Source organism: Helobdella robusta, assembly GCF_000326865.2.
Source record: "Helobdella robusta unplaced genomic scaffold HELROscaffold_2, whole genome shotgun sequence".
Lineage (NCBI taxonomy): Eukaryota > Metazoa > Annelida > Clitellata > Rhynchobdellida > Glossiphoniidae > Helobdella > Helobdella robusta.
This window is the reverse complement of record NW_008704083.1, coordinates 746,763-761,710: the sequence shown is the minus strand read 5'-3', so window position 1 is coordinate 761,710 and position 14,948 is coordinate 746,763. Positions and strand designations below refer to the sequence as shown.

General features: G+C 33.3%; 4 protein-coding genes across 4 annotated transcripts in view; 2 read left to right on the top strand and 2 right to left on the bottom strand.

Annotated features, from left to right (window-relative positions):
- Positions 1–1,261, top strand: part of HELRODRAFT_188208 (hypothetical protein) — a gene marked incomplete at its 5' end in the record, with an annotated part of 12,000 nt that extends 10,739 nt beyond the window's left edge. Inside the window, 2 exons of the mRNA XM_009016991.1 lie at positions 252–393; positions 579–1,261. Coding sequence (XP_009015239.1) covers positions 252–393; positions 579–659 — 223 coding nt within the window. The 3' untranslated portion in view covers positions 660–1,261. The remainder of the gene's footprint in view (positions 1–251; positions 394–578) is intronic.
- Positions 1,262–1,571: 310 nt separating this feature from the next.
- On the bottom strand, positions 1,572–4,626 carry HELRODRAFT_159950 (hypothetical protein; the record flags this gene model as incomplete). Its single annotated transcript, XM_009016990.1, has 5 exons — positions 1,572–1,761; positions 2,015–3,843; positions 4,141–4,249; positions 4,303–4,399; positions 4,602–4,626. The coding sequence occupies 5 exons, from the start codon at positions 4,624–4,626 to the stop codon at positions 1,572–1,574; spliced, it is 2,250 nt and encodes a 749-aa protein (XP_009015238.1).
- A 3,242-nt stretch (positions 4,627–7,868) lies between these two features.
- On the bottom strand, positions 7,869–8,715 carry HELRODRAFT_63973 (hypothetical protein; the record flags this gene model as incomplete). The annotated part of the gene is made up of 3 exons (XM_009016989.1): positions 7,869–8,013; positions 8,392–8,489; positions 8,596–8,715. Coding segments are annotated over 3 exons (363 nt in total), but the record flags the coding sequence as incomplete, so codon positions are not given.
- A 1,613-nt stretch (positions 8,716–10,328) lies between these two features.
- Positions 10,329–14,723, top strand: HELRODRAFT_64519 (hypothetical protein; the record flags this gene model as incomplete). The annotated part of the gene is made up of 9 exons (XM_009016988.1): positions 10,329–10,650; positions 10,906–11,017; positions 11,504–11,677; positions 12,150–12,249; positions 12,777–12,916; positions 13,094–13,258; positions 13,453–13,689; positions 13,890–14,054; positions 14,171–14,723. Coding segments are annotated over 9 exons (1,968 nt in total), but the record flags the coding sequence as incomplete, so codon positions are not given.
- Between the last annotated feature and the right edge of the window lie 225 nt (positions 14,724–14,948).

Below are 14,948 nucleotides of genomic sequence, written 5' to 3'. Positions count from 1 at the left end.
ATATATATATATATATATATATATATATATATATATATATATATATATATATATATATATATATATATATATATATATATATATATATATATATATATATATATATATATATATATATATATATATATATATATATATATATATGTGTGTGTGTGTAATTAATTAATCAGTTAGTTAATTAATAAGTTAATTAATTGATTAGTTAATTAATTAATTAATGTTGATTGACACAAACGAACGGCAACAAACAGCAACAACCCCGTAGTCCTAGGCGCCAACAACTGCAACCTACCAAACTTATTGAAAATCTTCGTCCAGTCATTTCATCTCAATGCTGTCTCCATTCGCTCGGAGACAGGCCTGAGAATTATTAACATCATTCGACAGTTGAAGGTAATGTTTCTTCGTCGTTGTCTAAGTTCATTTTTAGTTATTTTTTCGTGTGTTTATGTGTGTGTTTTTTAGTTTAAGATTGTTCCTTGTTTCTTTTTTTAATATTGTTTCTATTAGCGACAACAACTGAATATCATTAACTGTCATAATTTTAATGTTAAGGTTGATTTTGAAAAATTTTCCAGGGGAATGATCAGATCTTTCATGCTTGCCTTTCAGAACTCACTCCAGACCAACAGAACACACTGATGCTGGCTTTAAGTTGAAATTTTTAAGTTTTAAAAGTCGCCAGGACGTCTGGCTTGTTCATTTACTTATTTAATTAATTATTTAATCGTCTACCCGATTAATTTCACATTTTATTTTCGAGCGATTTCTGTATAAATGTTTATTAATAATAAATATATTTTATGGTGGGTGTTGAGCGGAAATAATTTTGTCATGTTGTGATCGATCTAGACAAATATATCTTGTCTTACCTGGCAATCTATTCAGTAAGGGTCTGCTATATATGAGCATGTATTTGAATGTTGTGTAAACATGGATGTGCTAATGTAATCAGTAATTGGTGTGTTAATGTAACAAGGATGTAATACACGCTCGATAATGTACCGTTTGATGTGTGATTTAATGCTATCAATTACAATAATTCGGTTTGGACCTTATTCGTTGCTTCAGCCATAAATAATATTGATGTTAGGTGTTTTTAAAGATCTGAACGGTGATTATTGTATATTAAAATTTTATTTTCAGTTAACGAGCTGAACTAAATTATATTTGTATTTGTTCCGCGAAAACGCTTTTAGAATTTTAATAGGAAATTCTAAATTTGAAAATTTTTAAAATCAAAATTGAACTACTAGTTTCATTTTTCAATATCTTATCGAAAAGAGTCAAATTCGAAGGAATTCGCGCATTGGAAATTTTGAAAATCTAATTTGCATTCGAGAACCGTGTCTATTGCATGTCAAACATTTTCATTCGAGGTAACGTCTTTCAACAACGCCAACTGATGACACACACACGACAAATTTGTGGATACACTCTCAAGTCATTTTTTAAGAACGCCGTGATAAAAACGTGAGTGCTTTGCATTGCTGTAGGACCTGGAAATGGGAAAAGTTTCATCATTGTTGGGTAAAATCTTTTTTCATGTCGTTAATTTTTGTACTATTCCATCAAGACATGTCATTTAGAGGAGAATCTGGCTTCATCTCGAGTTTGTAGAGAACTCGCCACTGGTAAGTATCGGTGATGTCGGGTTCGATACTCGCCATCGTTAGAATTGCCGATGCCAAAGCAGATGCTAAAAAAACGAACTCGTTGAATAAGTATGTTATTGCATTCTTACTAACATTCTTGTTATTACTGTTGTTGTTAATATCAATTTATTTACTATCATTGTCACTTTTTAAAATTATCAAAATCACGAAAATACTGATTTATTTACAGAATTGGTTATAGATTAAAATCTAAAATAATAGATGGATTAAATAATGTTTTTATATCATTGAAGTTCAAATCTCAGCCAACACTGGATTTTGAAAGGATACTGTGAAAAAAAATGAGTGAAACTTTTGGGCAATCGTTTTTACGTTTTCAGTGGAAAGTACTTAGTAACTTCTTGGATACTAATGGATTAGGCCTGCATCCCTGATTTTCAGTTGGACCGACGATGCAGTTGCAGTACATATTTAAATTGTTTGTGTCGTTTTTCAGAACGTATGAAAGTTTTACTGGGTGTGCGAAATGTTTTCCACGCATCGATTCATTGTTTAAAAAGTTCCATGGCATGTTCCTGTTATTGCCCCATTCCATGTGTCCTTCAAGAGTGAGTATGTCGTCATATCCACTTATGCTCCTTAGAGCTGTAGGAATCGCAATTTCCAGGAACACTTTCTCGCCAATGAAAATATCCAAAAGTTTGAGTATGACACTGTAGAAATTCTTCGATACGAAATAAATGTCAGCCGTGTTTCCAATCGCTCGCACTTCACCGCCTGTTATGTTCATCAGTCGGTTTCTGGCAATCTCTAAATCCAAATCATTTTTCATGAGTTCTCCCCACTTGTCATAAACTCTGAATATTTCTGGTCTGTACTCTTTCCACCAAGTCCAGGTCAATGGTATTGTACAAAATGCTTTCGATGAGCAGCCTTTCATTGTGTTTAAATCGGCAATTTGATCACCCGACGCAACGACCCAATTTTTACTGGTCGACGCGTTAGAGGTATTAATATTCAAGAAGATGTCGTCACCTATCGCAAGAATTCCTTCAAAGTTCATACGAAGTTTCATGATTTTCACGGCGCATTGATAGTTCAACGTGCCCTGATTTTGAGATTCATATTGATCGTACGTAACGAAACTGACGTAGTAATTTGAGCTGTTGTTTCTGTATGTGAGTTGTTCGTGTCCACAGTATATTATGTAAGGGTATGTAGCTCTATGTACAAGTTCTAATAATGGAATTGTTTCGTAGTGAGGGCTGTTGAATGTTATTAGTAATAAAATGTCCGCGTTCTGGTTTGAAGGTTCTCTAGAGAAACTTTTATTTTTATCTTGCATCGGAGATTTGTATGTAGAACAAATTTTTTCATAATATTCTTCACTTACCTTCAGATTTGCAATTTCATAGGTGAGTTTTTGTTGGCTGTCAAATTTTTGACGAACGGGGTGCAAAATCATTGGTGAATGTTTGACACACTTGTTTCTTCCGATAAACTGAGTTATATTGAAATTAATTTCTCTCAAAACATTCATCCAGTTATCTAGGCTGGCGTAAGATGCACTGGAGAACAAGCGTCGGAAGATGCTCAAGACGCAATACAGGACAGCGAGTGGCCATTCATTCTTGCACGTGTGAAACTTTTCAAAGACTTTCTTGCATTTCAATCTGAAGTTGCAGTCTGCGGTATCACACGTCAAATAATTTTGCCAGAACACTGAAATGTGACAGTCGAACTGCCAAAGAGCCCACTGAATGAAACACTTATAAATGACGTCACCGTTTTCTACACTGTTTTTTAAAAGTGGTCTTAAGGCAGGTAAGAGCCAAAAGGAGCAGGAAGTTAGGATGACGTTTTCAAAATTAAAATAAACAAAATTATTCTCAGGAAGAGATATGTCGGGCATTTTTCTGTCACATCTCTCACTCTTCATTCTAGAACTTTCGAAATAAGCAGGAGTGTAGAGGGCCGGTAGGATTCCATCGTAGCAGTGCAATGGAGATCTGTGACTGTCGTTCGTGTCGTCATATTCCTGGATGGAGTAGCATCCGTAATATATGGAACTGTTGAATGACTTCTGCTGTTCTGTGGTCGTTGCATTATTCTGCTGGTACAACAAGAAAGTTGAAACATCGATGTTGAATTTTTTTGTGGCATTCAGTTGTTCTCCGTAGTTCGATATTTTATCGGCGTTCAGCAGGTAAATTATTTTCGCACCACTCTAGCAAATTAAAAAGCATGATCATTTCTACGAAACGTAATCAATCATTTCATTTATATTAGTGGGATTTTTAAATTTCTATTTGTCTGTCGATTAGTTCTGAACAGTTTTTAAACTTTAAATTGGTTTGATAGTGTTGCAACAACTTAGTTTTACTAATGAAAAGTTGTGCTATAACGACGTATGTTTATTCAGATCAATGGCGTAGTTATAAATATTTTGTGGAAAACCCCAAAGTCCCCTTTTGGCTACACCTTTTATTTTGATCGTTTAAGGTCAAACAAATTCTTCACTTACCTTGATGGCTGTATAAAAATAAAGTGCATCTATTAACAATGTGTCGTGAAATAGTTGCTTCTTTAAGTTTATTGCCGTGTTTTCGTTTAGAAATATCTCATTAGAGTACCTTGAAAAATATTTATTAGTAATAATTTAAAGCTTATTTTGATTTGTTAAAACTTTTCAGAATTTGGTGGCGCAGTGGTGTTATGGTTAAGATGCCTGTCACCGCTTTTGCTGTGACTGGATTCGAATACAGAGTGATCCCTGCCTTTGCCTGTCACGTGCAATGTGTGTAAAGCTTTGATTGGCGTAAATTTTCATGCACTGTGTGTTTGCTTGTATTTGATACCCATGGGGAATATAAAAAAGAAAATTATTAAAAAAATTAAGGCATACAATTCTTCAAATTTATCGTCTGTCACACACAAAATCGCCCAACTCTTCATGACGTCAGCGTAGAGATGGCAGGTTTTCACCTTTGAACTTTTCAATATCAGCCATCTTGAATAATTTGTCGGCGATTTCAAGTTCAAGGACGAAATGGGAGAAACATCGGAGTGGAACTTTAAAACGATATAAATGATTTTAGTCGTTGGGGCAAGTATAAGAAAAAGAGAGAAGGCGAAAGAGTGAAAAAGGAAGAAAGAGAGAAAGTAGGGAAGGAAATAAATTAAAATGCATAAAAATCTATTTATAACAAACGCTCTCAATTATTATTATATACTCAAAGATAAGAACAGTTTAGAAAAAAGGCAAGAGAGATATAGATAGAGAGAAAGAGAGAGAGAGAGAGAAAGAAAGAGAGAGAGAAATGAATGAAGAAATGAGAGAGGGAGAGAGAGGGACCTAACCGTTGGTTCTTTCCAAAGGTATAAACTGGAAGCCATGATTATGACGATAAAAAAAAAGAAGATGCGTTTGGCAGATCGTTTCGGAGCTGGAAGCATTATAACAAATTTCTTGGTAAGTCTTCTTAGTATTATTCTCACTAAATTGACGAAAAGTTTTTTCTTATAAATTAATAAATAATAACAATTATAATACTATTATTATTATAAATATTACTATCTAGTAATATTATTAATAATTATATTATTAATATTAGTAGTAGTGGTAGTAGTAGTAGGTAGCAGCAGCAGCAGCAGTAGTAGTAGTGGTAGCATTGTAAATATAATATTAGCATTGTAAAGTAATATTAGTAGTAAAATTTGTTGTAACACTTGTAGTTGTAGTAACAGGAGTACTAATTGACTATAACTAAATATTTAAATGTTAATCAGTGCGAAGAAAAAGAGAGAGATAGAGAGAGGGGGGAAAAGAAAAGAGAGAGGTGAGGAAAAAGAGAGAGAAAAAGAGAGATAGAGAGAACGAATGAATCAATGTTAAAATGTTAATAATGAAAAACACTCATGAATTTCAAGGCAGTCATAGTTTTCCAGTCTATTCAGTTTCACTTTCTACAGATCGGCAAACACGTCATAAAGTCGTCATTTCAAATAAATAATAACAATCAAAATATTAATAATAACGATTAATATTATTAATTTTTATTTATGAATGATAAGAACTGTTATAATTTTTAAAGAGTTATAATAAAAATGAAATACGAGGAGGAAATATTTATTTATATTTATCTGGTTTAAATGTTTATCCATAGAAAATATTTTTATTATTACCGTTGTTAGGTATTATTATTATTTGTAGCAGTAGAAGAAATTGTAGCAGTTGTAGCAGTAGCAGTAGCAGTATTAGTGGAATTGGCAGCAACAGTAGTAGATGGTTACAATCTACAAAAACATTCTGTGTAATATTCACCATTTTGTTAGCTAATTACTAATTAAATTAATTAATTAAATAATTCATTCATTCATTCATTCATTAATTTATTTATTGGAAACCAATCAATTCATAGCCCAAAAATAAAATTTATGCGTTACTGAGCAAATAACTGAGGGATATAAAAATTTACGATGCGATTTAAAATTGTGAAATCAGCTTGAAATTAATAACGCGACATGAAAGTTACACTTGTTAGATAAGGTGTTGGAGTCACACCATAGGGAGGCAGATAGTCCGGATGAAGTCAGAAGTATATGATGGATGGTGAATAATATATATATAATATAAATTCATTATAAAAGCAACAGTAATCAGTTCTACACATGTACGCACGCAGTTCTAATTTTTCTGGGAGAATTCAAAATAGTTTGAGACCACACCTTGCTTAACATCCAATTCCAAGCCGAGCCAAGCCAAGCCAAGCTGAGCCAATATGCGTAGATTTAAAAGCGCTTTTATATTTAAATTTTGCTCGCTTTATATACGAATATCCCCAATATCGATATCAAAGAAATAACGCGAGCTAGTTTAAAAAATATTTTATTCAAAATTTAATTAAAATAGAACATATACACAAATTTTATTTGCCAAGTAATTACATCCAAACATTTAAACACGCACACCCTTCTATTGAACTATCTCGCAATCTATTTCTTTTTATGCTTATCAGTTTTCCAGATTTTGAAAAAGCTTGTTCTCTTGGTGTGGAAGTTGAAGGGATACATTTCACTAAATATAGAATACCGCTAGCATGACGTCATTTCCTACAACGATTCCATAAATTCTCCATCCTATTTTAAAAATTTCTTTGATGCTTTTTAATCAGTCAGGTCACAATCATTATCATCGATATCGCGATGAAATAAAATTCAAATTTTTTTTTAAATTGTTGATAAAAGTAACTAGCATATAGTAAAAAGTTTAAATTTTTCTAAGAGAATTCAAAATAATTTGACACTGCACTATAACACAATTTGAATGTGTAAATATAACATTATAAATGTATTATAACTACATATATTTATCTATTTCTTTATTTAGTTTTGCCTGCGTACGATATTCGGTCAAATTTGTTAGATAGGAATTGAATATAACCTTTATACCGGCTAATTCTCTAACAGGCAGTTAAATAAATAATGTTAACATGACGTCATTTCCCCACCCTATTTTATAAGTTTTATTTGATGTTTTTTAAATAAGTCAATCACAATCATCATAAAATCAAAATGAGAATTTTTAAAATTTTTGAAAAAGTATCTTTATTCATTTTATGATACTATTTTGTTCAATAAGATACTGTAGGTACTAACAATTAACCAGTCAATCAACAAATGAATCAATCAACCGCTTAATCAAATCAACTGAAAAAAACAATCAATCATTTAACTAATTTAATTTAACTATTCCAGCCATCAGCTCCTGTCTTCAAGTCGACCAATCCATTGTATCTATCTAGTATCTACATCTGCCTTGCATTTCGTAAGAGTTTATACTACTACTACTTGTACCTACTACTATGATACTAACAACAGCAACTACTACAACTACTGCTGCAACTACTGCGACTGAAACTGCTTCTACTATATCGGCTGTTTATTTGAATCGGCAAACTTTTTGAAGTTGGGTTCAATTTTAATGTTTTAATTCCGTGATTTACTATTTTGGAAACGAAGCATTGCTCTATTTCGACATCACTCATGTCAAGATCCACAAATCAGCTATGAGTTCAGAGTTCAGGTGCCATACTTCGGCCTCTCTGATTTTATTTTACTCCAATGTAGCATAGTGAACGCTTCGAAATTGTAACTCAACGAACACGGATGAAAAATTTTGAATCACAAATCTTTTAATTTATCCATGAAAAAAATTTTTTCTAGAAAATCTTTTACTTACACATAATCAAACTAATTATCATTCAAATCAAAGAAAAATTGTTTAAAATCCTTTTTAAACATTTTTGAAAATTCCTGATGGAGAAGTTGATTCAGAGACATCCTGTCATATTTGTATAACCACGTACCATTCATGTAATCATATCTCTTGGGACCGCTGGTAACATATATTCATGATTTTTTTTTTCAATTTTATCAATATTATTCCTATTTTTATTCCTATTGTTATATATTATTTTGGCTTTCTTGAATGATATAATCAAGCAGGACCTCTCAAGTTTAGATTCAAAGGTTACTAAGGAATGAAGAAATGAAAAAACCCAGATTATATCTAATAAAAAAATTCAAAAACAAATAATAATAATAATAATAATTATTATTATTAATTAATTAATTAGTTAATTGACACAAAATTAAATTTAAAAAGCTATATGGCTTAATGGATAAAATGATTTATCTAAAAAAATAATCAACAGAATGGCATAAGATTCATTATACATAATTAATAGCCCAACTTTATAAAATATTTTATTACCTAACTGGGGATGACAGCCATATTTGTTTGTTAGGCGTCTGCTTATTGATAACATAGGTGCCTAATTTAGGCCCAAGATTCACTGTCAGGACACCATTCTTTAAAGAGAAAGAAAAATTGTTTTTAAAATTTTATTGGAAATAGAGATTGAGTAAAAAAAATGGAAGGTTAAAAAATGAAGAAAGACAAGCAAAATTAAATTACACTATATGTAATGTCATTATCGATGTCTGAGAAGTCCCCAGAATCAAAAATGTTCTCAAAAACTTCACTCAAGTGATCTAATGTTTTGTCTGATAACTTTTCATATTCTAGGTCTGTCAGATCTTTGCTGTAAAATGACAGGAAATGTCATGAGTGATAATGTCATAATGTTATGAGTTATGAGGTTGTTTTTATTAAAAATATATATTAATATTAAAGAACAATTATATTATTCTTATGAAAAAAGTAAAACCTAGAAGAGAATCTGACTAAACAGTAGCAGGTCAAAATTTAAATTAAATTGAAATTATATAGAGTCTTCAATAACCAATCAATCAATCAGTGTTCAATAAAATAAAACAATTAACCAACTACTCAATGTCAATCAAATCAAAACTAACTTGCATGCTGTCCCCCCTGTTTCACTGGAATCTCTTGTAGAACATTTCCTAAACTGTCCAACAAGTAGACTATGCCGGAAACTGTTTAAAAGTGGATAACTTGGACCCACTATTAAAACAATGTTAATGTTATTATTGATTTTACTGTGGGACAGACGACACGAAAAAGAAACAGATCTGAGAGTTTCTTTATGTTTATGATGGATTTGGTGAGGCTGCAATAAAATATAGGAAAGATACGTTTAATTAAAGTAATTAATTCACTTAAACTTTAGCTTATCTATTAAAAAACAAATTTTGATAGGAAAATAAATTACTTTATTATTTAAAAAAGCGATCGGTCGACATTTATTAACAATTTTTAAAAAATTACCAAAAAGTATCATTATTTATTTAGTGTAAGTTAACTTTTAGTAGCGATAAACTTCTTATTCATACAAGTATTTTGGTGTATACAAATTTTACATTTAAGTCGATTTAATTTAACTTTTTAAATATTATAAATTAATTTAATTAAAAAAAATTACGTTATCAAAATTTTTTTAACTATTTAACTAAAATTTTAAAGCAATTTCAATATTCAAATTATTTTACAAGTGTTTCGGTGTTTTGAGCATTCCTCGGTAAATTGATTAAAAGTAAAATATTAAGAAAGTTTTTTAACTTTTAAATCTCCTAATTCCAAATAGACGGTTGTTGGCCGTGTGGCAAGTTAAGCTAGTTAATGATAAGATAAGCAAAAGTTAGCTATGTGTTCTTATTACGATTGTATGTTTATGTTATAACAAAAAGGTCATTTTGCGTTCGATTTTTAAATTAATTTTGTTTATTTTTATGTAATAACTACTAGTAAATAACTAAATAAAAACTAATTAAGAAAAGTTTTCTCTCCAACTAATAAATAATAACTAAACTTTAGTTAATATTTATTAGTTAGAGAGAAACTTTCCTCATTTAGCTTAGGGAGCGTTCTAGTTAGTGTTAGTAGGTGTTGTTGGTTGGTAAGATAAGTAAGTTAGTGATTAAAAAATAGTGATAGCATAAAAATAAAAAATGAAAGTGAAACCCAAAATTGTCCTGCAACCGACTGACACCATCACCAATAGATCAGTTTTGCGCCAGTTGATTGACAAGTCCATTCCGGTAATTTTCATAAATTTTTCTATTAGGCTATAATATTTAATAATTTAATTATATATATATCTATAACCGCTATATTTATGATATAACAAGCTTTATTTAATAACCTGTTGTCAGATTTGTCATTCAAGAAATACTTGCATCACATGGATATTATTTGTAAAACTTTTCTAATATTTCTAATTATAGATTAGAAAAATTCCACCTCAGAATATTGTCTGTCGTTTAATGATGAGAGAGACAAACACATTAAGAAGAGGGATTGGATATGGAAATTCCTCAAACTGTTTCTACACTAATATTGTCCCCGGGCTAACAGTTGTAGGCGTGGAAAAACCGCCATGTTTTTTAAGAAAATTCACCCCCGATGGCAAATATTTTATTGCTTTCTCTTCAGATCAGACGTCATTGGAGATTTATGAGTTTAGAGGCTCACAGGCTGCTGGGAATTTATTGAAAAATGTCACAGGCGACCTTCTGCCATTTACTTTAGAATCAAATGAAACGATTCATAGTAATTAAGTCTTATTTTTACAATTTTATGATTTCAATTTAACTGAAAATGTAGAAAAAGTTTTTCCCAAATTTTTGGATTTATCATTTTTTTTATTGTTGAATAAAGCATTATTTGTGTATTTTTCATTATTATTCTATCATGGCACAACATGCTAAACTAAATTTTTTAAATAATAATCCATCAAAGTGTTATTATTTTTATTAATAATTAATAAAATTAAAAAAATAATTAGTCCCCAAATTTGATTGACAGACGTAAGAGCCAATCTATTCTCGACTTTCTTCACACTGAAACATACAGTTAACGTGTCAACAGATAACGAAGGTTTAAATAGGGAGTGCAGTCTATTTACAGATGACTCCAGGTCAGTGCAAACTTACCTTCCAATTAAATTTCAATTATTAATTATTCAACAAAAAATTTTTCTTACTAAAACTGCTAAATAATAAAGCCACTTCTTCATTGGAAGAGTGTGGAAGAGTGCCTAAGTCTGTGCCACAGAGCTTGGGTTCAACTGCAAGAGAGATCTCTATCATACCTACATACGTGTGTGTGTGTGTGTGTGTGTGTGTGTGTGTGTGTGTGTGTGTGTGTATGGTTTGTGGTTTTATATATGTCTGCTTATGCGCATGCAGTTGCCTGTCAATTGAAAGTTAAGTTCTCTAAGAAGCATTTCTGAATCACTGTCTTTTGTCATCGTCGTCATCAATAGTATTATTATCATTACTATCATTGCCATTGTTCTTTTTCTTCTTCTTCGTCTTCTTTTTCTTCTTCGTCTTTTTCTTCATTTTCTTCTTATTATTATTATTAATTTTCATCATCATTACCCTCCCAATCACCTTGGTAGATATGTGATAGTCGGGTCGACGGTGACCCTCCCTGAAGAGCCCTACCCGGTATACAGAGATATGTACCAGAACAACGAGTCCCTCCATCCCAACGTCAACATATCCCTCGAGGACTGCTCCATACACGTTGTTCAGATTGAGAGCGGCATGCTGTGTGATACTAAGAGATTCAAGTTGGTTCGGTGTGATTGTTCGGTCAGGCAGTTTAGGTTGTTTGTATGTGAGATCTGACTCGTCAGTTAGTTGTTAGTATGTGAGGTTGGATTGGTTAGTTTGTTGTTTGTATGTGAGGTTTGATTGGTTAGTTTGCTGTTTGAATGTGAGGTTTGATTGGTTAGTCATTTGTTTGTATGCGATTGGTTAGTTTGTTGTTTGTATGTGAGGTTTGATTGGTTAGCTAGTTGTTTGTATGTGAGGTTTGATTGGTTAGCTAGTTGTTTGTATGTGAGGTTTGATTGGTTAATTAGTTGTTTATGTGAGGTTTGATTGTTTGGTTGGTTGTGTTTGATGGTAAGTTTGATGTTTATACAAGCTTTTATCAGTTGGTTGAGATAAACCATGCACTGATTTGTTAGTCAGGATTGATTTGATTGGTTTGTTGTATTTTATTTGATTTCTCATTGGATGAACTTCCCAACCAATCAGATGTGACAAAATCTACCTGTCTCACAATCAAGGTGTGTCACTGTATAACAGGATATTGGCGGTTCTCTCTGTACAACATCAGACCATATATATATTTCAGGTTGGTAACATGATGTTGTTGATTGACTGATTTGCTAGTTGATTGATTGATTGATTTGTTGGTTGATTTATTGATTGATTTGTTGGTTGATTGATTGATTTGTTATTTGATTGATTTGTTAGTTGATTGATTTGTTAGTTGATTGATTTGTTGGTTGATTAGTTGATTGATTTGTTGGTTGAGTGATTGATTGATTTGTTGGTTGGTTGAGTGATTGATTGATTTGTTGGTTGAGTGATTCATTGATTCAATTGTTAAGAAATGTTTTTTTGCTGCTCATTGATTGAACTGCTTATTAGCCAATTTATCCATGAGTTGACGAGCGTAGGAATGTATGTATATGTATGCATGAATGAATTAATGAATGGATTAATGAATGAGTGAGTAAAAGTGCGAGTGAAGGAACGAAAGAATGAATAAATAAATGAATAAATCATTATCATCGCAACAAATACGAACGAGTCACTATCACTGAAGTTTTATGACCTGTTTGAATTGCGTCATCTGCCCATCAACCAAACCAACAGCTAACGGAGGAAGGAAAATTGTTAGAAATGCGGAAGTTGGGAAGATTCTGCTTCGACGACGACCAACTCACCATCTCCATCTTCTCAGAATCCTCCTCCCAACTCAACAGACCCCGACGAAACCCGCCACTATTAACGCCGTCCACCAACAACTTCGCCACCACCAACTACAGCTTCACTAATATCCGGACCCACCCGTCATCATTATCATTATCATCAGTTTCATCGCCACTGTTATCAACATCAGCAGCAGCATCTTCGTCGTCAGTTCTTTCTAGACAGCCTGTCTGGGGTTGTTCCGATAAATTATTATGCAGTCTGAAACATCGTCTGCTCGTTTATTTGTATCATTCGGCGTTGATTGAGTCTACGCGTGTCGGTAGTCAGTCTGCGATACTCGAGTTTCATAGGAATTTTGAGTTTTACTGCAAGTTGAGGATGTGGAAGATGCAGCTGCTAGACGAGAGTCACTTGCTGATCAAGTTGGCACCCTCTTGTACCATCTTCTCCATCATCTTGATTTTTTTTTAATTTTTCATCGTTTCGTCTTTTTCATCACCATTAGTAGGCGTAGTTATAATCGTCATTACATCAATCGTCGCCACAACCACCACCACCACCATCATCGTCATCATCATCATCGTCATCGTCATCACCATCATCATCGCGACTCCAGATACTCAACAGAAGACATCATCACCATGAAAAACCAGGATTACAATCAGCAGATCTTCTACTTTGCCGTCTTTGACACTCACCTTTCCCGGTTTCTCTCTTTTTATGATAGTTCCTCTCAGTCTCTTCTCACTCTCTCCGAGGATTATACGGATTTATTTAGAAACTCGGGGAATCCCACTAACATATACACTAAAAATTTGAATTACAGATTTAGGCAGGGAATATCTAACATCAAGTTTGTGGTCGTTTTGCTTGCTTTTTTTTATGGTTTTTAGCGTTAGTTACTCATTTTCATTGTTATCATCGTTATATCATTTTGATCACTTTCGCTCAATTTATTTTGTCAAGGCGAATCAATAAAAAGTTCGTTCTTATCAGCATCATCTTCATCATCATCTTCACCATCATCTTCACCATCATCTTCCTCCTCACCAGACAAGGCAACAGACTGTTCTTCGTCAAACGGGTCCTCTCCCAACTGCCAATAAGCTCCCAATCCTACAGCTCCAGTCCTTACCTGGACACCGCCCTCTTCAGCTACGACGACAAGTGGCTCAACTCCCTAGAGAGGCCCAAGAACTCAGGAGATCACGCTATAAAGTTAGTGGTTCTGGAGTTAGGGTTATGTGTTACCGTCATACCCCCATCATCTCCATCATCTTCATTTTCATCATTATCTTCATCATCATCATCATCACATTCATCCTCACGAACAGGTTCAACGCCAGAGACTCGGGACTCCTCAAGTTCAAGATCTACACGGGATTAGCCGGATCTCTTTCATCCATCTCCCCGCCTCCCCCCAACTTATCCAGACGTCTGGTGGCCTTCACATTTCATCCATTTGAACCCTTCGCCATCAGCGTTCAAAGGACGAATGCCGATTACGTCGTGAACTTTCACGTCGTTCCTAGCGACGGCAGCCGTTGCGACGTTGAGTGTCAAGATCGTGCCTGCAGCAGTGGCGATGGTGGCGGCAGTCCCGAGAACGAGGGTGATAGCGACCCTGTCATTGACCCGAGCAATGGTCTCAATGATTCTACATTCGGTAGTGATAACCGCGAGAGTGATAGCAATAATAATGCTAGTAGTAGTGGTAGTAGTGGCAGTAGAAGAAACAGGCGCTTAACATACAGCGGTGGTAGTAGCTACGGCGTTAGAAGTCGACCGACTCAGCGGGCGAGGATCCCTAATCGCCCGTTTAACGTGGCTATTCCGGATCAGATTTCTAGTCGAGATCCTGGAGGAGATGCGAGTGATGATGAGTAGGGATGTGATTGTACACGGATGAATTGATGGACTGTAGAATTGCCGGATGGTTCAATGGATAGATAGATGGATGGATAGACAAATGAATAGATGGATGAATGGACGGAATTATAAACAGAAGTAATATTTATAATATACTGCAACTAATTCATTTGACGTGTGCGATAATGGCCATACATTCATCTTCCAAAATTATGATTCTTGTATAAAATAAAGTAATTTCGT